At 38.1% G+C, this 21,288-nt stretch overlaps 5 protein-coding genes across 6 annotated transcripts; 1 reads left to right on the top strand and 4 right to left on the bottom strand.

Moving 5' to 3' along the window:
* On the bottom strand, positions 1-4,683 carry LOC18591592 (RING/FYVE/PHD zinc finger superfamily protein). The gene is made up of 10 exons (XM_007017805.3): positions 3,534-4,683; positions 3,155-3,241; positions 2,936-3,067; positions 1,969-2,100; positions 1,780-1,845; positions 1,579-1,689; positions 896-988; positions 754-787; positions 437-507; positions 1-329 (listed from the first exon to the last, which is right to left on the bottom strand). Exons 1-10 carry the CDS (start codon positions 4,500-4,502, stop codon positions 252-254), a joined length of 1,773 nt encoding a protein of 590 aa, XP_007017867.2. The 5' UTR covers positions 4,503-4,683; the 3' UTR covers positions 1-251.
* A 2,913-nt stretch (positions 4,684-7,596) lies between these two features.
* Positions 7,597-9,154, bottom strand: LOC18591590 (uncharacterized). Its single transcript, XM_018125409.2, has 2 exons — positions 8,588-9,154; positions 7,597-8,374 (listed from the first exon to the last, which is right to left on the bottom strand). The coding sequence occupies exons 1-2, from the start codon at positions 8,882-8,884 to the stop codon at positions 7,865-7,867; spliced, it is 807 nt and encodes a 268-aa protein (XP_017980898.1). The 5' UTR covers positions 8,885-9,154; the 3' UTR covers positions 7,597-7,864.
* Positions 9,155-11,507: 2,353 nt separating this feature from the next.
* Positions 11,508-14,484, bottom strand: LOC18591589 (Glutathione S-transferase family protein). Its single transcript, XM_007017799.3, has 6 exons — positions 14,071-14,484; positions 13,229-13,363; positions 13,062-13,140; positions 12,718-12,812; positions 12,022-12,189; positions 11,508-11,916 (listed from the first exon to the last, which is right to left on the bottom strand). Exons 1-6 carry the CDS (start codon positions 14,402-14,404, stop codon positions 11,756-11,758), a joined length of 972 nt encoding a protein of 323 aa, XP_007017861.2. The 5' UTR covers positions 14,405-14,484; the 3' UTR covers positions 11,508-11,755.
* Positions 14,485-14,812: 328 nt separating this feature from the next.
* On the top strand, positions 14,813-16,769 carry LOC18591588 (DNA ligase-like protein). The gene is made up of 3 exons (XM_007017798.3): positions 14,813-15,131; positions 15,648-15,933; positions 16,049-16,769. Exons 1-3 carry the CDS (start codon positions 15,066-15,068, stop codon positions 16,564-16,566), a joined length of 870 nt encoding a protein of 289 aa, XP_007017860.2. The 5' UTR covers positions 14,813-15,065; the 3' UTR covers positions 16,567-16,769.
* LOC18591587 (protein kinase STUNTED-like) lies at positions 16,746-20,558 on the bottom strand. Of its 2 annotated transcripts, XM_007017797.3 has the most exons (10): positions 20,276-20,558; positions 20,089-20,177; positions 19,883-19,995; positions 19,690-19,805; positions 18,779-19,618; positions 18,409-18,657; positions 18,166-18,326; positions 17,664-17,891; positions 17,405-17,554; positions 16,746-17,239 (listed from the first exon to the last, which is right to left on the bottom strand). In XM_007017797.3, exons 1-10 carry the CDS (start codon positions 20,388-20,390, stop codon positions 16,961-16,963), a joined length of 2,340 nt encoding a protein of 779 aa, XP_007017859.2. In that variant the 5' UTR covers positions 20,391-20,558; the 3' UTR covers positions 16,746-16,960. The 2 variants fall into 2 exon arrangements, with proteins under 2 accessions (XP_007017859.2, XP_017981622.1); XM_018126133.2 differs by lacking the exons at positions 20,089-20,177; positions 20,276-20,558 and having other exon boundaries at positions 19,690-19,818; positions 19,883-19,989.
* Between the last annotated feature and the right edge of the window lie 730 nt (positions 20,559-21,288).

Here is a 21,288-nt window from a genome sequence, read left to right as displayed (position 1 = left end):
TGGCATGGAAAGCACTCTAGCGATTATAAGTGGCCCGTCAATTTTATACAGAGATTGACTCGACATTCACAGAAAACTTCATATACACACTAACTTGAAAAGATGACAGCAGGACAACCGAGTTTTAGAACAAAGAAATGATTAATGCACAAACTAATCCTTCTTATTATAAATAATAATCAAAACCTCAACCAGTATAATAAAATCAACAAGAAACTAATTGAGTGAATTAAGACCCATCGCTGGCAAGATCAATGGGCACTAACAAGGAAAGGATGCTGGCAAACCCCACATTCAATGGTCTCAGAACCCGAGCTGGGAACTTGGACCTGCAACAATCGTCATATCAGCCGAGCTACAATAACATTGACAAAGAAACAAAAAAAACAAAAAGAAAGCTTGCAATCCAGAATGATGCTACACATGGATTACACACCTGCAAATGAACGGTGCACGTAGGACAGGCAACTTCCTTCATCCGCCTACCAGATCCATCAGACTTGGAGCCTGACATAATAAAACCATTCGAGAGTGGTCAGAGTAACCCCTATTGATAAATGTGTCCTAGAACTGATCCAACCATGACTCTTCACCTAGCCAATTTGGTATGTTTATATTATTCGACCAACATTTTAAACTGAACACATATGTACCCTCTTCCATTTTATTTTACAATCATAATAATGCACATACATATGTATATGCAAGTAACTTCTTTCATGGTAATAATGCACTCAGGAAACAAGAAACTACCTGATGCTGATCTGCGATTCTTTTCCATCTCCTCCTGTCATAGGTCATCACAATCAGACAATGAATGGAAGTAACTCAGCCAGATTTTCATAAATTAATTGTAATAAACATTTAAATCATAAAGTTTCAAAACAATGCTGACCTGAAGCTTCCTAGCAAGATCCTCATGACTCTGTATTCCAGCAGGTTTACTTGCTGCTTCCTTAGCATTACACAACCTCTGAGTCACTTCAGCCTGTAAAGTGTAACAGAACAATAAGAACAAATTTTGATTATATTGACAAAGACCATTCGACAATTCCTTTCACGGTAAAAATAAAATGAAAGGAAGAGAACTATGAACAATGTAAACATTCTTTCCTTTGTTCAGCAAACAACTACGAACAATATGAACATTCTTTCCTGTATTCAGCCTTTCCTTGAACTGCCTCATCCAATTCAGTTGCCTTAACCACTAAAAGAGTTCTCTAAACACTCCACAGAAAAGCTTTAAAGGGGCAAGGAAACTTATTTCATGGTTAAACCACAGGAAAACAACTATACACAGCAAGTGATGCAGAAAATAATAGTCATCCTCCTTTGCTCTTCCATAGATCAGTCAGCCAAGGGTAGGCATTAAATTAAAGAACATTATAGATATACAGATACTCTACATGCTCAACCAAATATGCATAAAATCTGTATAATATGTCCTTATAATCCTGAACTATTACCAATGCCTAACTGTCATGCTAACAAGTTCTGAAAACCATAAACAGGAGAAACCACCACAGAAACTATATTGCTATGAAAGAAGATGGTGAGAAAACTGATTGATAAGCATACCATGCACCGGTCACAAACCCGAACTGGTTGAGCATTCTCATCAGCAGTCAGAGCAATTCTACCGGGGGTACACTTGTCACAGAAAATATCCCCACAGTTCCTGCAGTGGTGCTGAAAAGAAAAAGGACGAAAAGCATTAAACTTAAATGAGAAAGAAAGGCAAGCAGGAAACTTTTTTCATATACACAGGGAATGATTTACCTTCCGCACAAAAGCCCCAAAATCAGTTCCACATGCTGTGCACTTTGAAACAGCTTCATCAGGGACCTAAGCAGAAAAAGAATATATAGATGAGCCTATTTTGGATTTTGTAAATATAGCTTTTATGGGACCTGCAATTTGCAGGTGAAACCAAAAAAAATAACTCTTCCTTAGAACTCTAATTTTTACCCAATGATCTTTCTCCTCCATGCCAGGCTTCATCAAGTTCATCCAATCAGCAAATCCTCTCTTTTTTTCTGCAGGTTGTTCAGTAGTCTTCAGAGATTCAGGGGGCTGGCTTCTCCCACCCATCTCCTTGATCTGCAATCAAAGGGTGAAAGAACTACAGTCATCAAGAGACATCCAGCTTACGCATGCAAAGGCCTTAAGAACATATCTAGTGTACCAATCAAAGGACAATAAATGAAAGAGAATCAAGTCATACATGTTTAAGGATTGAGATAAAATAAAACAACAAAGTCTCGGAAGAAAACATGCAATGCACATATGCCTATAAGCACCTGATAACTTCAGCAGCAGCATGACAATCTTCCATATCTTTCAAATGATTAAAAGGCTCATTATTTTACAAATTTTGAGTGCTGCAAGTGAACAACAATATCTTGCCATTGTGCTCTCCTCTGATAGGCTCTTACATCAAAATCCTAATGGCCATTTTAAGAGAAACGAAATAATTCTTGCAGATTATATTTCTCTTAATCTACAAAAATACCATGCTCCATGGTACTTCACTATGTTCCTCCTCCTGACTCCTGAACAGAGATTAGTTCATTTTGTGCGCACTTGTGTGTCTCCGTGCAAAGAAATGAACTAGTTACCTAGTAGGTATTCACTCTTTTAAGTTGGTTTTAGTCCATTTGCAACAATGCCCAATGCATCCAAAGTATGAATCTAAAGTCCAGACTAAAAATCACAAAAACAACTCCATGATATTTACAACTCAGAGCAAGGACTTTTTCTCTAATTGAGAATTGGAACACTTTAGGCATGGATCGAGAATATACCAACCACAACCACTCCCACCACCCCCATAGCCCTAACAGAAAAAAGTAGACAATGATGATAATGATAGTCATGCAAAGTAAACTGTTAATTTCTCATACGAAATTAAGAAAATTATAACTCTGACACCAACCTGTACAGTTGCAGCTGTTACAGTATCCAGAAGGGTGTTTGTAGTGTAACTGTTGGATTGCAGCCTGATCCGCCTTGGTTCAAAGTCAACAGGGCTCTTGGACCAGAATGCAAATGTAGATGAGTCGGTCACCTACATTAGAAGAAAATATACCATTTAATTGCAATGCCCATCATTAACAGAAACGAAATACAATAAAAGATATAGTAGGCAACTTACATCGCATCTTGTGATGTTCTCAAGAGGATATATTCTCAATGTTCGACTGGTACTTGGGTCAAGCATTCGAATACCATCTAAACCAATCTGACACCAGAAAATCAAGCTATATAATGAGTTCAAAGTACTAGATGAATAGATAAGGGGGGATAGAGAACATAATTATCTATTAGCAATATGAACTACAATGTTGATAAAATCATACAGAACTAAGGACTTGTCAGGCTAAAATTTGAAGAACCTTCAAAGCATTTTAATCATCAGTTTAATTTCACAGATAATTCAACAATATAACCAACATAGTTGAACTCAGATACCAGAAACTTCATCTCTCCAACCAAAAGCAAATCAAATTTTCGCAATTTTAATTAAAAACTACCTGGCAAAGTACATCCATGGGGCCCTGTCCTCCACCTTCAGACAACAACTTAACCCGAAACTTCTGGACCCCACTCTTTACATCTTGCTGGGTCTCTGCCTTTGGCACCGCCCTCACAATCTTACCAGAAACTGAAACTGACCCGCCCGACGACTCCTTCCCAGAAGGGAAATTAATAGAACGACCATAATCATCGAATTGAACCCAAGTCGACGATTTCGGAGCTGTGCCACGTGCCCCATAAGGGTCCACCTTGCCTCCTTCATAAGCATAAATACCGTCCCCATATACACCATCATCACCATATCTTGAATAGCTATCCGATCGCTTCCCGTAGAGATCGGATCCTAAATCGGATCTACTCCGGCCATAGCCTCCTCCGAATTTCTCGTCGAAATAACCGACACTGTTGTGATCGAATTTCATAGAGTTATCGCAGGGGTTGTCGTATGCAGGAGGGACAGAGGATACAGATGATCCTTGGCTATATGGGGCTGAATAATAGGGCGGATTAGGGGTAGGGCTAGGGTTTGATGGAGGAGGGCCATAGCTGGGAGCCGTCTGATGTGGATCATACGGCTGGTAATAAGGTGGCTGGGAAGTTGGAGTCTGATAGGGAACATGTGAATCATAAGGCGGGAAAGAAGGAGCAGCGGCCGCCGACTGCGGCGCTATAGGTTGTTGATTGAAAGAGGATTGTGAAGTTAGCGTCGGTGTCGTTGGAGTTGATGCGGCTAAAGGTGGAGCATAAGAGGGAGCGGTGGGAGGGACAGGATCAAGATTTTGGGTATAGGAAGGGTAATTTGGGGGATAAACGGAGTAATCGGAGGAGGCGTAACCGGATGTAAAAGGCGGCGCCGACGCGTAGGGTGGTTGGTGAAATTCGGTGGGGGATGGATTCGGATTCGGGTTAGGGTTAGGGTTTGAATGAGGGTATTGATAATAGGAGCTGTAATCTCCTTGTTGCATCGCTGATCTACGAAAATTCTTCTCCGATCGCTTAGAGATAAATCGCTATGGCTAAATTGGCTATCGTTTCTTTTTTTTTTTCCTCAAATTTTCTTCTCGATTCCTTTTTTTCTATTGGGACCGGATAGACGGGAAAGAGTCGAGTCGACGGAGCCTCGATGACGAATAACTGGGAAAAATTTGCTGTGCGTATATATGTATTAAGATTTAGGTATACATGGACGCGTGGCAAGATCTTAAATATGAACAGCTGACCAGCCGTTGGATGATAAGATTCCAGTCTCCTAATGCCACTCGAATGGGTAGCTAAGTGCTTGCTGCCGACCGTATTGGGTTTATGGGCTGATAAAGCCTTCTAAGGAACAACAATCAGGCTGCTTTATTATCCTCTGCGCAACGTTTTGTCTCATAAATTTACCTTCACGTCCTTGTCAATCTCGCTCAAAAGATGCTAACCGCGGTTGTATTTTGGTAATTTCATATTTTTAAACGGACTTTGTGTTCGTCTTTGTTATCAATTTTTTCCTTAATTTTTATTTTATTTTATAAATAAATTTCACTTACGCCTCAGGTGATTTTAATTTTTTTAATATAGTACTTATTTTTTTTGAAATATTTTCCATAAATAAATTTTGCTTTCATAAAGGGTTATACTGTTGAATTCACTCAACAAAATTAAAATCAAGTCTAACTCAATTTTTTTTTCGAAATAATGATATAATTTTAGCAGTAATAAACAAACTTTGAGTGCATGAATTGGTTTGGCATATAAATTCTTTAAAATCCAAGTTTAAATTAAACATGATAGACTCAAAATTAAACCATGCACACCACTCTACTAATGCTTATAAACTTCCTACACCTCGAGCTAATTTCATGTTTTGGAGGAAGTAAGCATATTTTTATCACTTCTAATATGTTAATGAGAAAATACAAAGATTGTAAAAAAAAAATATGGTGTAAATAACTTTTCACATATTAATTATTTATAAATTTTATATACAACACAATTCTAACATATTCGATAATTGAATATCAATTCTAACAATTCTAACACAATTTTTTAATTTGTCCTTAATTAAAATAGAAATAAAATTAAAGTATAATATTCAAATAAACTTTTAAATTATTTAAGAAAATTGAAATAAGTTCTTATTTTTTTATTTCGTTTAATTAAATTTTATATTTTTATTTTGAGTCAAATAAGTCATTATAATTAATAATTGATTAATTATCACAAATTAAAATATCAGTTATCATCTTATATTCACATGACACTGACATGATATAACATCATTATCAATTATGATGTGTCAACATGTCGCATCATCATCAATTATGATATGTTAGCATATTATATCAGTATCACGTGAGTTGTGACATAAAATGACAAATGATATTTTAACTAAGTCAATCATCAATCATAATAATTTATTTAACTTAAAATAAAAATATATAAATTTATTTAACTTAAAATAAAAATATAAAGACTTGATTGAACGTATTAAGAGTATAAGGTATTATTTGAACTTTTTAAATTAATTTAAGAGATATTATACCAAACTTAAATTATAAAATTTTAACAACACCATAAATTTAACATTAAAATTTTCCAACACACATGATTAAAAACATTAAACAAAAGAAATAACTCAGGCATGAGTTATACCTATTTATATTCTTATAATCCCAAATCAAAATCGTAAAAAATTTCAAAATTAAATTTATTCAAATCAATCGAACCATTTTAATCGAAAATTACTCAACCTTAAAAGTTGGAACCCATGTCAGGGGAGTTAAGTCTGGCCCAATCTTTTATTTGAAAGCCTACCGGGTAAACCTTGGACAGGTCCAAGACTTTCCAAGAACCGAGGAGGTAAATTGGGCCATTGACGTAGCCGATCTCCAGCATATTCAACCAATCGAAGGCCGAAAGGCCGATGCCATAGACCCAAAAATAGACAGTTGTTTAACCAACCGCGGCCCTCCAGATCTGGTCAAAAGGCCCAGCGGGATCCACACGTCATAGGCGGCAAGTTGATTACTTGATCGGCCGCCGATGCGGAAGCATCCTAGGCGTCCACGTACACTTCTACATGTACGCGATACTGGTCCATTTCCTGGATTTATCAATGGAGGAAAATACGGCCAGGCAAAAGGCCCAGTAAAGAGGTTTGAACAAAATGGAAAAGAAAGAACCCGGCTGTCAACTTTCGTGGTCTTGCTTTGTTTGAAGTCCTGAATAAGAACCAAATCCCGCATCCCGATTCCCCATACAGAGACCCACGACATCTCAGACAAAACAACCATTTTTACTCACTCGTCATCCATCCCCTCCCTCGGAAACGGTTCTCTGATCTTTAAACACATTGTAGGGCCCACTCAATCAACCCCCCTTTGGTGGGTCCCGCGACACACTCGGAACTTTGGGACCATACCCTGTCCATTCTTTTCCGCCAGGGTGGAATTGGCAGCGAGGAAACAAGCTGAAAGTGATTTTGCAGATTTTGGTATCAACTTCCCCATACAAGGACACTAGAACGAATGGAGATAATGAATAAATGATTTAAAACAAAGAAAATATGGGATGGGATGAGGAGCTTTCTTTTTGAACTTTTCTTTCATCCTTTTTTTTTTTTTCTGATATTGGGGTTTTGGAAATAACTCTGCTTCTTTTGCTTTTCTGCATCAGACTCCATGAAACAGGGCGCATGCAGGGTTGTTTTTGACGAGTATTTGGAAGGGTTTAATCTCATGTTTAGAACTCTAGATAGCATTGGTTAGGCTTTCAGGATAGTCAATTTCTATAGCTTTTCTTTCTAACTCTTTTCACCTTTCCTCCTGTCATTTCAATGGATGATTCATTGGATAGAGCCAAGGAAAAAGTGCTTTAAGTGTGGCGCTGGAAAGTTCCACTCTATGATAAATGTCGAACTTCGGCTCTCAAATCTTTTCTGCCAGTTAAACCGAAACAGTACACTTTTACCGCTGAAGCAAGCTGATATTTCCCGTGAGCCAAAAAAGAACCAAAAATTAATCACTCATTAAAGAAACATAAAATTTGAAAACAAATATTTGTATTTTTAGTGCGATCTAAATCAGGAAAATGGTAATTAACCCGGAAAGGGTAAAAAGTTGAAAGATTCTCGCCCAGCCAATACTGTCATCGTTTGAAGAAAAATTAAAATATAAAAAAAAGAAAAATAAACAAAGGGGGAAATCAGTTAACATAATAGACCAGGAAAAGCAAATAAAAAAGAAAACAACACGATGACAGTACAGGTATCAACAAGTGTGCTTCCCAAAAAAATGTTTCCCTATTGCATTTGCATTCCTTTTTTCTTTGCTTTGTGCCTTTCTTGTTAGACCCAAAAAACCTTCATGCTCGCTTCCTTTACAGATTTACAGACAGGACAAGAATCAAGAAAAGCTTCACAAGACTTGCACGAGCAAAGGTGTCTGCAAGGTAGGAAGAGAACGCACGAGCTCCTAGAATTGCAGTGCTTACAAGCCATCTTTTTGCCCTCTTCTTTCACTTCTGCTCCTTGTTCTCTGTCACACGAGCCGCAGAAAAGGGACTCTGCATCTTCGGCTCTATTGCTGACCCAGACTAGGCCCTCTCTGACCTGTTCCAGTGTGTTGCTTAGATCCACAACCATTGATTCGTTTGCTTTTGCAAGTCTTTGCCACGACTCGCTCTCCATTTCCGCTTTTCTCAGGCAGGCTTCGAGCTCCATTGTTCTCTTTGTTGCTCGTGCCAAGTCTTCTTCTTTTCGCCTCATCAAATACAAGGCCTTTGATTCCATACTCTTCAGCAGGATGGCCAGTTGTCGCTTCCTTTGCTCACGTAAAGCAGATCTTAGCCTCTCATTCTGTTTTTTCCCCGCCCAGAAATAGAACAGGAAGAAAAGAAAAAAATTCAGTCAAAACAAGACTAGACCCGGGAGAAAACAGTTGATAATATTCAAAATCCATAATGATAAAATCAAGATGACTCTTACATAAGAAAACTCTACCAAAGTGATCATTTTGTAAAGAAAAAGATAAAAATGAAGGAACTTTTGAGAAAATGATGGATTTCTTACCTGTAATTGAAGAACGCAATCAAGTTCCTGCCTTTGCATCTCCAGTTGAGCATCTAAAGATTGAGCAAGTGCCATGGGAAGAAAACTATCACACGTTGAAGAAGAAGAAGCCAAGTTCTGAGCGTTTTGTTGCAGATGGAAAGGAAAATTCTGTTGATGAGGATCTTGAAGACTGAAACAAAAATCAGCTTCAAAGGAAGGAACTGCAGGTGCAGGGTTTACCATCCAATCTTGAAGGCCACACATGGGCAAAGGTAAACCCATATTTTCAGGAAATAACTGTGCTTGAACAGCCATAATAACTATTGCCAGGTACTGAGAACGGAGCAAAGCAACATAAAGAAAACGTCCCCCTTGGCCCTTGTAAGAATTCACATACTTGGTAAAGACTATTAATATGAAAACCAGAACGGATACGAAATGGGGTAGGTTTAAAGCTAGAAGGCTGATGCTCTTGTTATATCAGAAGAGATGCATGACCCAATTTCCTCTCTCTCTTATTTGGCATATCCTTTGCCTTCTTTGTTGCTTTGGTTTCTGGTTTAACTGAAATAGACCATCATGAGAAAAACCCGTGGATGGTTATAAGTAGAGTGCGAAAACCGACAAAATCTTGAGATATTTTAAAATTGAATTTATTAATAAAGGGTGATTTTATGGACATAATTTGTTTGTACTGACGTATTTAAGGACCTAAAAAAGGAAAATAAAGGATGGGAGAGCGGGACAAAGAGAGTTAGAGAACGCTTAGGACTCTCCCTCTCTCTCTGCCCTCTTGTCAAATCCCAAAAGGCTTCAAAACCAAAAAAGCATTGATGAGAGAGATATAAAGGTCGCGGTAAACGACGACGTACACATGCAGATTTTGTGACAGCAAGTCACAGAACCATCGGGTCAGAGATTTCACAAAGAGAGAGAGAGAGAGAGAGGTGGTTTAGAAAGAGAAATTCACTCAATCGGGACGTGAAAGAGTCAGACACTGTAGAGGGGAGGAATCAGAGATTGGAGAAATTGTCAGTTTGGTCATTGGAAAAGGCTGAATAATAGCATTTTTATTTATTCTTGTAGCTGTATTTTAAATTCTCAAATGTAGATGTGTAGTAATTAAAAGAACTCTTGCCGGCGTTTTGGGTTATGAAGAGTTTTTTATTATGCAATTTTTTCACCCTTGGCAGCCATTGCCATGTGGCCATGTTCGAGCCCTTGGATTAATATGGGCCAGTCTGGCCAAGGTTTGGTGGTCTGGGCCAGTGTGATTACGGGCCAGAAACGTCACCTCATCTGTTGTAAAGCCAGCTGGCCAAGTCTGCTCCGGGCATCAGGATCCATGAAGAGTATAGACTTTCTTTAATGATAACGCCTACATTTTTCAGAGAGGCTTTGTCACCTTCCAACAAATACGTGCAAGGAGCTTCCTGTTTGAGGCCATCCGCCGTTTGCCACCACTTTCGGGCTGATTAACACTTGGGGGCCTCCTGCCGCCTTCAGTCATTCACGTAATGCAAACCCTACGTCGCCTGCCGAGACAACAATTCTTCAGAGGACTTCTTTTGATGTGATTGTGGCCACTTAATGAACAACAACAAAGAAAAAAAAAGAAGAAAAATCTAGTTCAAAGTTTTAAAAACCATTTTCACTGACAATCGGATACAAGGTTTTAACCGCGAGGGAAACATGTTACACTCCTCTGTGAACTCTGCTTTTTATTTTATTTCATTTTTACCTAGCCCGAAAGCCTCGTAAGGTATAGCTGCGGTGCAGATTCATAAGTGCAATAGTGAAATGAGCCGTGTAGCTTTAAAGGGAGCAGCAGGCAGCAGGGGAAGCATCTACATACCCAAAAAAAAAGGTTTGGTTAGCTTTTACATAGAAAGATACAGATTTAGCGTACGGGTCCAATAAGTGCATGGTGCTGTTTTGGTATGGTATTACCAAAGTAGTATTTGACGCAAATGGCAATTAAGATGCTCTTCTGATCGAATGCGGCTCTTTCAGGCCCATGAATAAGCTCGTTCAACGGCTACTGAAATCGTCTTAAATGTTAAAGTCGGTGGTACCATTTCCACCTATCCTCTGATTATAGCTGTTTCGATAGAACAAGGTTAGGAGTAAGACTTACGACAAGATTCGCTTCTCACTAGGTCAAATGCTTCGAAATTGCCTATGCCCAAACTCTGCTATTATCTTTGGGAAGGATCTATATATCATCACAAAGCAAATTCATGATTAATCTAAAATGAAATCTTTTCAAAATATCTGGTGTATATGAAAGTCATTTCATTTTAAAAAAGTGCATCTTTTTTTTTTCAAAGTTGTACAATAAAATTTAATTTTTCATCGATATATATGAACGGGTCAAATTCTTATAAAAAATACTACTCAATTAACTAGATATTCATACGTAGCAAGGGTAGCAAGCGTTTAAACTCTCACTAATAAATCGAATGGATCAAATGTCTATCAATTAAATCTGAACAGGCACAGTTAACCTAAAAATTCCAATTAATGTTACAAAATACTTGAAGAAGGAACTCAAAACAATTCATTTATTCATAGCCAAATTTGGAATCTTGGATGACGTAACAAAAGGAATGGTATGTGCTAAGTTGTAAGTTTTAGCGTCTCACTCTAAAGCATTCCAGTCCATTTCAAATCAGGAATTCACCTTTGTTCCAGGAGAATGGCAAAACCTTGCCGACACAACTATGTCAAGAGAGAGAATGCAACAGTTGAGAAGCAACTGCAAAATAGTAAAACTACAGTGGAGAATGTCGCAGAACCTAGACGATGGATCGAACTAAAGCAGCAAGTAATGAATCTAAAGTAGTGCACAGACCAAACAGCTAGGGCGTTGCCTACAAGCAACTCCAATGTCAAATCACAAAATGGGTCCATGGAGCAAAAACAACGGCAACTAATATGAGCAACTACAGTGGAAACTATTTATTTCTTTTGATTTTCAGTAAAAGCTGCTTATGAGAACTGTATAATGTACAATTATCCATACAGCACCACATTATATCAGATAGAAGTAATCACATGATTAATCCTACCCTTGCCTGTTTTGTAGAAAACTCTCTTCAAAAACAATTATTTTAAAATTCTCCGTGCTTGCAAATTCCGGTTGACAGGCTGCAAGTTCTACTCCAGCAGAAAATTTTTTTCCACTTACTCCTTAATTCTAGCAGATTCTCCCCCAGTGTTTTCCATCCGAGTGTACCATTCGCCAATACGTGTATGTTCCACCATATCTTTACCAGACTTTAGATATCGGATCGGCCTCAAAACGCCAAAAACAGCAAGGTCAGCTAAATTGGGTTTTGATCCACCTGGTAAGAGGGATTATATGAGAGAAGTTAAAGGTTTGAAAAGTTTCGACATCTCGTATATTGTCAATATCACAACATTACATTATAAATATAAACTAAACAGACCAAGATAGTGCCGGTCCTTTAAAGCATCCACCCACGTTTCTGCAGCTTCATACAAGGCTGCTCTCTCATCAGTAATGTTGTACTTCTTCTTCAGTTTCTTTGAGACAAAATACATAGCTGCTGCTCCAGCATACTTTGCTACTAACCTCTCGGTGAAACTGAAATTGCCTACATTTATGAGAAAATATCATAAGCTAAAGATGACTAGCCGAATTTCATGCTTTATCTCAGCATGTTAAAAGTTTTTAAAGCATGACATGAGCAAAGAACATTAAGTTGTTGATGGTCTAGTAAAAGACACTTCAGAAAATGAAAACACAGCAGATGGATGGGGACAAGAAAAAAAACATTTATAAAGAGTACAAAATTATAATGTATTAAATGAGGGCTCTAAGACTACAACCTAAAGCACAAAGTAAGGCATTGCACATCAATCTCACACTAAATATGAATTGACAAAGTGCTGACTTGATTTGGCTTAAAAGCCAAGAGTTAACAACATGAAAATGGTGATAAGTGTAAGTGCGGAACACTATCCCCTTCATGGCACATATTTAATCAACAGACTTTAATGAAGCCAGACACATATTCAATCCTTATTCTCAGCAACAAAAGTTCGTGAAAAAAACTAAAATAATGCAACAACCAACAATGGCAGCAACAAATTATTGAATGCAGAGGGAAAATTTATCTTACCATGAGTGGTGATATAGTCGAATGATTCAAGTGCCTCAGAAGTAGTTCGATATATGTTTGGGGATAAAACATGCACCAAGTGATTATCCACCCACCTACATCATTGTAGTTCCACAATCAATCACAGCAAAAGCCCAAACACTATATTGATGGTAAATCATCCATGATATGGAAAAGTTTTTAAAATAGGAGTAATACAAATTGTCTAAAATTAGATGCAATAATTTTCCTCCAGCCAGTAATTTGGAAATCTTCATCCAAGTCTTCTAAGTCAAAACAGTAACTGTAGAAGCAAATGTTGTAATCTAAAAAGTTAAAAGAATCAGGGAGGTAGAGGAACATACTGACACCATTTCTTCTCTTCACCATCATCAGGGATAGAGCTATCAGGATTGATCCTATGAAAAAGCTTATCGATTATATCTGGAGACAGACAAAGAACAGTAATATTAACTTAAAATGAGAAACATAATCGGAAGATAGTTCACAACGATTAGAAAGAGCAAAGAACCTGAAGAATCAACCATCTGTTCACCATCAACTTTCAGTATGGGCACCTTCTTGTAATCAGACCACTTGATCTCCTTTTTGCTGATGGGGTTGACTTCCACAATTTTATATGGGATGTTATTATAATCCAAAAATGCTGCAATAAGAACAAGAAATTCAACCAAATGAATTAACGAAATCAAACAATGAAGAGAAAATAATTCAAAGAAATGGGGCAGGAAAGGATTACAAAGAAAGAAAGGGTGGGGAAGGGAGGGGGGCAGTTAATAACATGTTGCGGAACAAATGAAAATTGAATTCATTTCATCTGAGAGTGAATTTATGGTGAATACATTACAGTTTACAAAAATGAATAATCATGTTTAAAATCAATAGCTTGTAAGAAACCAAACAAAGCAAATTATAGATTCCAAAGAATTGCATAGAACTATGCAGTGATACATTTTGGTTCCAAAGAGTTGAGGCCAATTAAGCTACGTGATCCAGACCAAAACTCAAAATGTTATCACTATCTCAAGCTTCTTATCTCCTTTCCAATCATTAGCCAATCACAACTTTATGTCTTCAGCCAAAAACAGGGGAAATGAAGAGAAGACCGAAAGTTAAACTCAAGCATTCGCTTTTCTCAATAATTCCACTAAAATAATTCATTTTGACAACCATTCACCAACCGATATTCTAAATTATTATTCAGTAAAAAAGCATGTAAAATAGGAAATTGTGTTCATTGCTACTAGTTTCTAAATCACAAGAAACTCATATCTATAAGAATTCAAGGAAGGAAAGCTTGGATATATTAATCTTAATATAGTATTAGTTACAACTGAGAGTGAATTTACTTACCTTTAACCTTGTTACAAAAAGGGCAAGCTTCATATTGGTACAGAACGACTTCATTGTAAAGGAACTTCTTAGAGCGAGGCGGCTCCTTAGCATGGGCGTCCTGAGCCAGAGACGATGCTGCCACGGAAAACAACATGGTCCCCGCAACACCGCGCTCGAGGGAGGGACGCGAAAGCCCCAATCGATCGGCTAGTTTCTGCGAGAAAATATGAGAATTTGACGATGAAGAAGAGAAAGTGCTAATCAACGCCGCTTGAACCAGCCGTTGTTCGGTGGAGGCACCGCCGCATGATAGGGCTCTGCCGAGGGTAGGGAGTCCGTTGGCTCTTCTCATGTTGACCAACTCAAAATTTTCTCAGTGACACTCCGTTCGTCTCCAGTTTCCACAATTTCCTCTGACTTTCCCCTGTTCTTGGTTAAAAACAATAGGGGTTTTAGGCTTTAAGCCGCGTCTACGTGGCATTCGCCGCGTCCACCAATCTAAAAACGACGTCGCTACTTTCGCTTAAAAAAAAAAAAAAAAGACAAATCGAAATTGCATACGTAATACTGCCAGCTAGCACTTGACGGACACCAGATTCTTGGTGAGCGAATTTACCGAAAAAGGGTTAAGAACAGTAAAATTTCGAGCTAAGAGTCCGGTACCAATAGGGAACTAATAAAGGGTAGTCTCGGTAACAAAATATCAATCAATCCCCCATTCTCCCACGCTATAAATACTCCTCTTGTTGGCCGCCAGAGCATACGATTTTCACTTTGCCCCTTTTCTTCTGTTGAGAGAGATCTGAGAAAACCCTAGCTGTCTGGCCTTCTTGATTTGGTCTCTTCTCTCTTGAAGAGAAGAAAACCCGGAAGGTTTTTAGATCGTTAATCCTTTCCGGGTCTCGGAAGGTTTTTTGATCGTTAATCCTTTCCGCATAAAAACGACCCAGGGTTTTACGGGTTCATAAGTTTCTCTGGGAAGTTCTTTCGGATTTCGAAAAGAAAAGCCGATCATGTCAAGGTGCTTTCCTTACCCGCCTCCAGGGTATTTAAGGCACGGATTGGTCGAATCGATTAAGGTTCGTTGAGCAAAAAGTATTTGGTTTTCACTTTTGTTTGCTCAACTGCATGCATTTGTGATAGTTAAGTTATGATTTGTACTTGTAAATTTTGTAATTGAAAGGCAAAACAATAGGAATTGCTTTTTGACTGTTGTGGCCATGGCTCTGTAGTTGTGAATAAGAAAGATTTGTAAATACAACGAACCCTGGTATTTATATGTGAATAAATTCTTGAAACTCTTAAAGATTTTGTAAAGATTGAGGCTTGGATTTAGCTTCTTCTTTTTTAAAGTAAATTATTGAAAAGATGGATGTCTGATTTGATTAGAGGAGTGGAAGTTTATGAGAATTGTAATGGTTTTCTGGACTTGTTCCCCTGTTTACAAAGGGTGTCTGAATTCAATTTTCTAATTGATCTTTTAATAGAACTCTATGCCAAATTATTAGGCTGTGAAAATATCCCAACTTCAATTTTATGGTAATCTTTGGTATTCCGCTCCCTCTCTGCTAAATTTGTTGTTTTGGTTCCCAAAGCTCGAAAGAGAAAAGGTTCTACCAAAAACAGAACGGAAAATACATAAGAGGAGGGAGAAGAAGGAGAAGAAAAAGAAGGAAAGAAAAGAAAAGGAGAAAACTCACGGTATCAGCAAGAAACTTAAGAAGCTTGTTGATGATCTAAACGGTGATAAAGATGAGCAATTGGGGAACAGTGACCTTACTGAGGAGCATGAACCACCTGTTTGCTACTTGTCTGATGGCACCCAAAACAGCAACAAGAGAAAAAGGGAAACCCCTTCCTCAAGTGAATGCAGGGTTAATGGTGAGTCTTGTTCATCGTTTTATCAGATAGGCATTGTTTGCTTACTGCTCTAGTTTCTTAGAGGCATGTATGTACATGTATTGGGATATTGAACTTTGTATTGTGCAATCAATAGGGAGTATAAAGATTCGGTTTTCCTTTAAAAAGCCCCGGGAATCTGATGCATCTCTCTGTGAAGAACGGGTTTGCTCTACCTCTGGAAGGGCGGATTGTTCCACCCAACCGATAGCTCAAGAGCAGCCTGACCCTTCGAATCAAAAGGAAAATATAATTACTCATGTGCCAGAACAGAAAATTACTACTGTGCTAGAACAGAAACTATGGCGTGACAATGAAAGGAAACAGCAAATTCCCTCTTCCGGAACTTCAGTGTTTGGCAACAAGATGAAGAAGGCAGCATTGCAGTATAAAACCTTGCTTGAGGATTTGATGCCACTTCCTCTCCAATTGCAGAACCATGATGACTATGATGATGACTGGCTTTTTAAGTCGAAGCAGCAAGGAAAACATGCGGGTGAAAGATCCAAAGTTGACGATGACGTTAGATGTCCTACTATTGCAACTTCATGTCCGCGTGCTCATTTTCTTCCGGATGTTGAGATTTATGCTTTGCCTTATACTGTTCCATTTTGATCCCTTTGGCTTTTGAAGAATCTGATGTAACAGCTCCTGGCAGAGGGGTCTATTTTTTTTCCCTCCCCTACAAGGAGCGCTCATAATTCTTTTAGTCAGTTAACAAAATTGTAGCTTGGCGGCACAGGGCGACAATGCCTAACTTGTACAGTTGTTGAGACTTTCACCCAAGACTGAAACAATAGAAGAATTTATCTGCATAACGTTTCTGATGGCATTTGAATTCAATATCAATCTCATTTTCAAATTGTTACAACTCCAAGAATCATATATCATAACCGTTATTTACATCAAGAAATCGTGTTGATTTACGTTTTCAAGCTTTGCTTAAAAAAAAAAATGCTTTGCTTAATAAGCTTTAGCTCAAGGGCTAAGGAACCGAAAAGCTGTGCAACTACAGAGGTGATGATAATGATTGGTCCTGCCCTTTCTTAAGGTAGTCTTTCAGCATTAAACGACCCTTCTTTGCACCACGATATCTTGATGTGGTATAATTGATGCACTCCGGTGTTGAATCATCATCTGTAAATGAAAATGAAAGATAGGTATATAATTTGTGAACAAATCCTGGAGAAAGGTCATCATCTTCCTGGTCGTTTGGTAATTTTGATTCAGTAGCACGAAGATCATACCACTCTGTTGGTTCCTTCTCTCCTCGCAATATTTCTAGTACCTGGAGGGTAGACAGTGAGAATCAGCTTGATCTCAAACAATAATCCAAGTGAACTGGATCTACTTGGAGATTTACCCCCTATTTAGAATGGTAATATGACCTGATTGGAAATATGTCAAGCTTTTTTCGGAGGAATTTACTTAGAAGCAGGGCAAGAATGTCTACCTGGCTCACTTTTGGACGGTGCCCATCCAATTGATTGAGGCAGAGGGAGGCAGCGACAACCATTCTATGCATTTGAGCAACGTCAAAGTCTTCATTTAACGCTGGATCCGATAATCCTTGGAGATCCCTTCTCTCTAATAATGGCCTAGCCTGTGTTAGATCATAACTTATTTTGGTTATTTAACCAGGAATGAACATTTCTGTCGGAAGTTTCTCACATCATCGACTAGTGAAAGTGTGTAAAAGCAGAAACTCTTACCCACTGGATCAAGCTCTCTTTTCCTTCCAGAGCCTTTGAACTTATTGGTCTCCTTCCTGAGAGCAATTCTAGAAGCATAACGCCAAAGGAGTATACATCAATCTTGTCACTGACCTTTCCTTGCATGAAATACTCAGGGGCTATATACCCAAAAGTTCCTACCACATTTCCATCAACCGTGTAGTTTGAATCCGTTGGTCCCCATATGGCAAGCCCAAAATCAGATAACTGGAAGGGTGAAGTGAAAAAAGCATTGATACTTCAGTTTGTGAAGAGTTTTAGAAGCCATCTGGTTAGAAACTCATCTAATTAAACCGCTCCTTCTAGATCATATTCAAGGTTCATAAGTTGTAGCAAATGTGCCAGGAGTAAATCCTGGCATTTAGATAGTTCACTACCTTTTTCAGTTGATCTTTTCTTAGTTTCATGGTAGGATCCCGAAATAACTTGATAAAGTTATTACAATTACCAGAAGAAGAAAAGAGAAAAAAAAAAAAAGTACCTGTGGCTGAAAATCATCAGAGAGAAGAATGTTGGAAGATTTTACATCTCTGTGGATAACAGGTCGAGGGCACTCACTGTGCAGGTAATTTAGAGCCTCGGCAATTGCCGTGGCCACTTTAAACCTGACCCCCCATGGCAACGCAGACTTCTTGCTTTGACCTGTTTTGGAAATAAAATCTAGTTAGTAAATCCCTTGAATCTTATGTAACATAAGCAAACCTTGCAAGGAATGGAAGACTACCATGGAGAATTTCCTCTAAACTCCCTTTGGGAAAAAAGTCATAGACTGAGATGAGATGGTCATCTTCAACACAAACTCCAATTAGAGGTGTGATATGCTCGTGTTTTAAAGAAGAAACAATATCGACCTCCAAGGAGAAGTCACTCCAAGCTTCTTTATATGACTTCAGAATTTTAACAGCGACTGCCTTGCCACCAGGAAGACGCCCTTTGTATACATTGCTGCATCCTCCCTCTCCGATCAAATTTTCTACAAGAGAATCAAACGAATAGGAACAAGAAACTTCAATAATAAATCAAAAGCTTTGAGTTTCTAAGCCTTTAAAAGCATCTTGAATTCCCATAAGAAGAAGCTTGACTTGAAAGATAACCTGGAGAGAATTCAGAAGTTGCTTGCTTAAGCTCCCTGAGGCTGAACCGCTTGCAATGAAGCTCCAAGTTGTTCAGCATCTTTCTTGGCGCTGGGAAATAATTTTCTTTCTTAACAGGATTTTCCACTTCGGTGGATAGTAATGCATTCCTGGAAGGTGGAGGTTCGACTGTTAATTGAACGGGTGCGTTTATTGCAGCTTCATATTCTGTGAAAGAATCTGAAGTTGTGGGAGCTGTAATGCGGAGAAGAGGCCACCCTGGTTTTGAATCTGGTTCCAAAGTTTGTGTGATCAAAGGAACTGACAATTCTGCATCATATCCAAGCCCATAATTTTCTTCTTTGGAATTTCTACTGTCATTAGTTACTGATTCCTCGTCTTCAGTGCTGTGAATTGCTTCTTCAGTCTTGCAATCGCTTATAGTAGAATCCTTAGTAGTATATGTTTTGGAAGTGATGCTGGTTTGATTTGAATGCAAAGCTATGTGGTTGACGACTGTGGTAACTCGATTAGGCAGGCTCATCACCCATTCCACAACTGACATATCTCTAGCTTCAGGTTTCTTAAAATTTTCCTGATTTGGAGAAGATTTTCTTCGAAGCAAAGGCCAGCCAAGGCTTGGTTCTGGCAGTTCTCTTCGGATTAGAGATATCGAGTTTAAGAGAATGGCCTTGTAACTAGAATTGCCATCTTTTGGCCCTCCAATATCCTCTCTTGCTACATCTGTTGAAACCAGAACCGCATGAGATTCAGCTTCTTCAGACTCTGGTTTCTCTGCATCCCTCAACCTAGAACTATCTTTGATGAGATACAAATCAGGTCTCGAATTTAGCTTGAAACCTGCAAAGCTGATAGAAATCAGAAACCTACTAACAATTCAAAGGAAGTTAACGTATGAGTTTGGTACAAACCTGTTAAATGCTGAATCGGTGGTATTTCCAAGATGATCTTTCCTTTGTGGACAGCCAGAAGAGAACTAACTGTTGGCAATTGATTTACACAATAGCTGGCATATGATATCCAGCTCCTGCAAAACATTTCTGTGCTTTATCAGAGGAAAGAACTCTAGAATTGTACATGCTCATCAATAAGAAGTCAACTTACCAGATAGCCTCCTCTGGGTTTCTTTCCGTATGTACAGCCATGGCTACACGGCACTTGGCTAGCTTTTTTAGAACCTTACGGATTGAACTTCTTGGTGGGCTGCCAAGGTTACCCTGAAATTCAATTACCAGAACAATGGATTTGTTCCTTCTTTAAAAAAGAAAAGAAAAAGAAGTTAGAATGACAAACTGATGACAGCAGCATACCTGTTTCACTAAAGCAAAGTCCCTGCCAATGTTCCTGTGATCCTTTCTAGACCAGGTTGTTTGCCAAGGAAGATTTACAAAGCCATTATCTATTTGTAAAAAAGAAAAAGAACCCATAATTCTATTTATACAGTTTCTTGTACAAATTAAACAAGTGTGTGAAAATGATGAAAAGTTTTAACAAAACCTGAGTCTGACAACACATGGATTAAGACTAAATCCTTTCCTAACTGTGCTGATTTCACAAGCTCACAATGATGAGCAGCAACCTGCCTACTTGCTGTAATTTCCTTCTTAACCATCTTTGTCCCTTCAACCCAGACCCACTGTGCTTCGATTCTCTCTAAACGAGAGAACCTTCTATGTTCTTATTCAAGATTTTTCTTCTTGCATGAAATCAAGCCGGCAGTAGATTTTTCCAATTCAAAGAGTCCAGCAATAATAAAAATCCCAGAGAAATTTCTCAGACATTTCTTTATTTCCATCAACAAGGCAAAGAAACAGTGATCGAGTGAGGTGGAAACACGAACAATATCCATTCATAAAAATAAAAAAAATAAATAAATAGTGAGAATTAGGCAATGTGGGTAAATGAGATGATCAAGGGACAGACTGTGAAAACAAAGACGATGCGACACGCATCTGCCCTAAGTTGAACCTTTGACTGTTAAATGTTCTTTGTTTTTCATCAGTCGAAGCTACCTTTACCTACCATTTTTTAACATGAAGCAATTGCCGCCAACATATTTATCAAAAAATTAATCATATTGCGACTGAAAATCAAACGTGTAATTCATTTTTTATTGGTACTTGGAAAGTCAACAAGCCCTCCACTTTGACCTGAATTAGATATTGCCTCTACGTTTTAATAATCAGTAAATCACCATACTGATCAATGTATGTTTGGTAAAAGGTAAAGTTGATGAATATTCGTACCCCCTGCTTTGTGATAAATTATTTTGACCATGTGTTACTCTTGTATGTGTGCCCAACCAACACACATACTTCAAGATTTATCAAAAATAGGGATAACTATATTTTAATTATTTTAAATTTATCAAAATTTAACTAGTGAAATTCATGATGTATTCTTATTATAGGAATAGTACCCATAAACATATTTGACCATATGAGAATATTTTATATATTAGGTTTATTAAATTAATTGAACTTAATCTTTATCGATTTGATTATATTTAA

Source organism: Theobroma cacao, chromosome 8 (assembly GCF_053813885.1).
Source record: "Theobroma cacao isolate CCN51 chromosome 8, ASM5381388v1, whole genome shotgun sequence".
NCBI classification, from domain to species: Eukaryota; Viridiplantae; Streptophyta; class Magnoliopsida; order Malvales; family Malvaceae; genus Theobroma; species Theobroma cacao.
Note: the sequence above shows the minus strand (reverse complement) of the source record. Positions and strands in the feature narration are given on the sequence as shown.

Excerpts from the sequence above, each read along its gene's own strand:
- LOC18591592 (XM_007017805.3), bottom strand. The coding sequence starts at position 4,502 with ATGCAACAAGGAGATTACAGCTCCTATTATCAATACCCTCATTCAAAC. Across the intron at positions 3,242-3,533 it reads CCATGGATGTACTTTGCCAG|ATTGGTTTAGATGGTATTCG; the intron begins GTAGTTTTTAAT and ends TTCTGGTGTCAG. Across the intron at positions 1,690-1,779 it reads TTGGGGCTTTTGTGCGGAAG|CACCACTGCAGGAACTGTGG; the intron begins GTAAATCATTCC and ends TTTTCTTTTCAG.
- LOC18591589 (XM_007017799.3), bottom strand. The coding sequence starts at position 14,404 with ATGAGAAGAGCCAACGGACTCCCTACCCTCGGCAGAGCCCTATCATGC. Across the intron at positions 13,364-14,070 it reads TTTTTGTAACAAGGTTAAAG|CATTTTTGGATTATAATAAC; the intron begins GTAAGTAAATTC and ends TTCTTATTGCAG. Across the intron at positions 12,813-13,061 it reads GAAGAGAAGAAATGGTGTCA|GTGGGTGGATAATCACTTGG; the intron begins GTATGTTCCTCT and ends ACAATGATGTAG.
- LOC18591587 (XM_007017797.3), bottom strand. The coding sequence starts at position 20,390 with ATGGTTAAGAAGGAAATTACAGCAAGTAGGCAGGTTGCTGCTCATCAT. Across the intron at positions 19,996-20,088 it reads ACTTTGCTTTAGTGAAACAG|GGTAACCTTGGCAGCCCACC; the intron begins GTATGCTGCTGT and ends ATTGAATTTCAG. Across the intron at positions 17,555-17,663 it reads AAGAGAGCTTGATCCAGTGG|GCTAGGCCATTATTAGAGAG; the intron begins GTAAGAGTTTCT and ends GATCTAACACAG.
- LOC18591590 (XM_018125409.2), bottom strand. The coding sequence starts at position 8,884 with ATGGCTGTTCAAGCACAGTTATTTCCTGAAAATATGGGTTTACCTTTG. Across the intron at positions 8,375-8,587 it reads ATTGCGTTCTTCAATTACAG|AATGAGAGGCTAAGATCTGC; the intron begins GTAAGAAATCCA and ends GGGAAAAAACAG.
- LOC18591588 (XM_007017798.3), top strand. The coding sequence starts at position 15,066 with ATGTCAAGGTGCTTTCCTTACCCGCCTCCAGGGTATTTAAGGCACGGA. Across the intron at positions 15,132-15,647 it reads GATTGGTCGAATCGATTAAG|CTCGAAAGAGAAAAGGTTCT; the intron begins GTTCGTTGAGCA and ends TGGTTCCCAAAG. Across the intron at positions 15,934-16,048 it reads AAGTGAATGCAGGGTTAATG|GGAGTATAAAGATTCGGTTT; the intron begins GTGAGTCTTGTT and ends TGCAATCAATAG.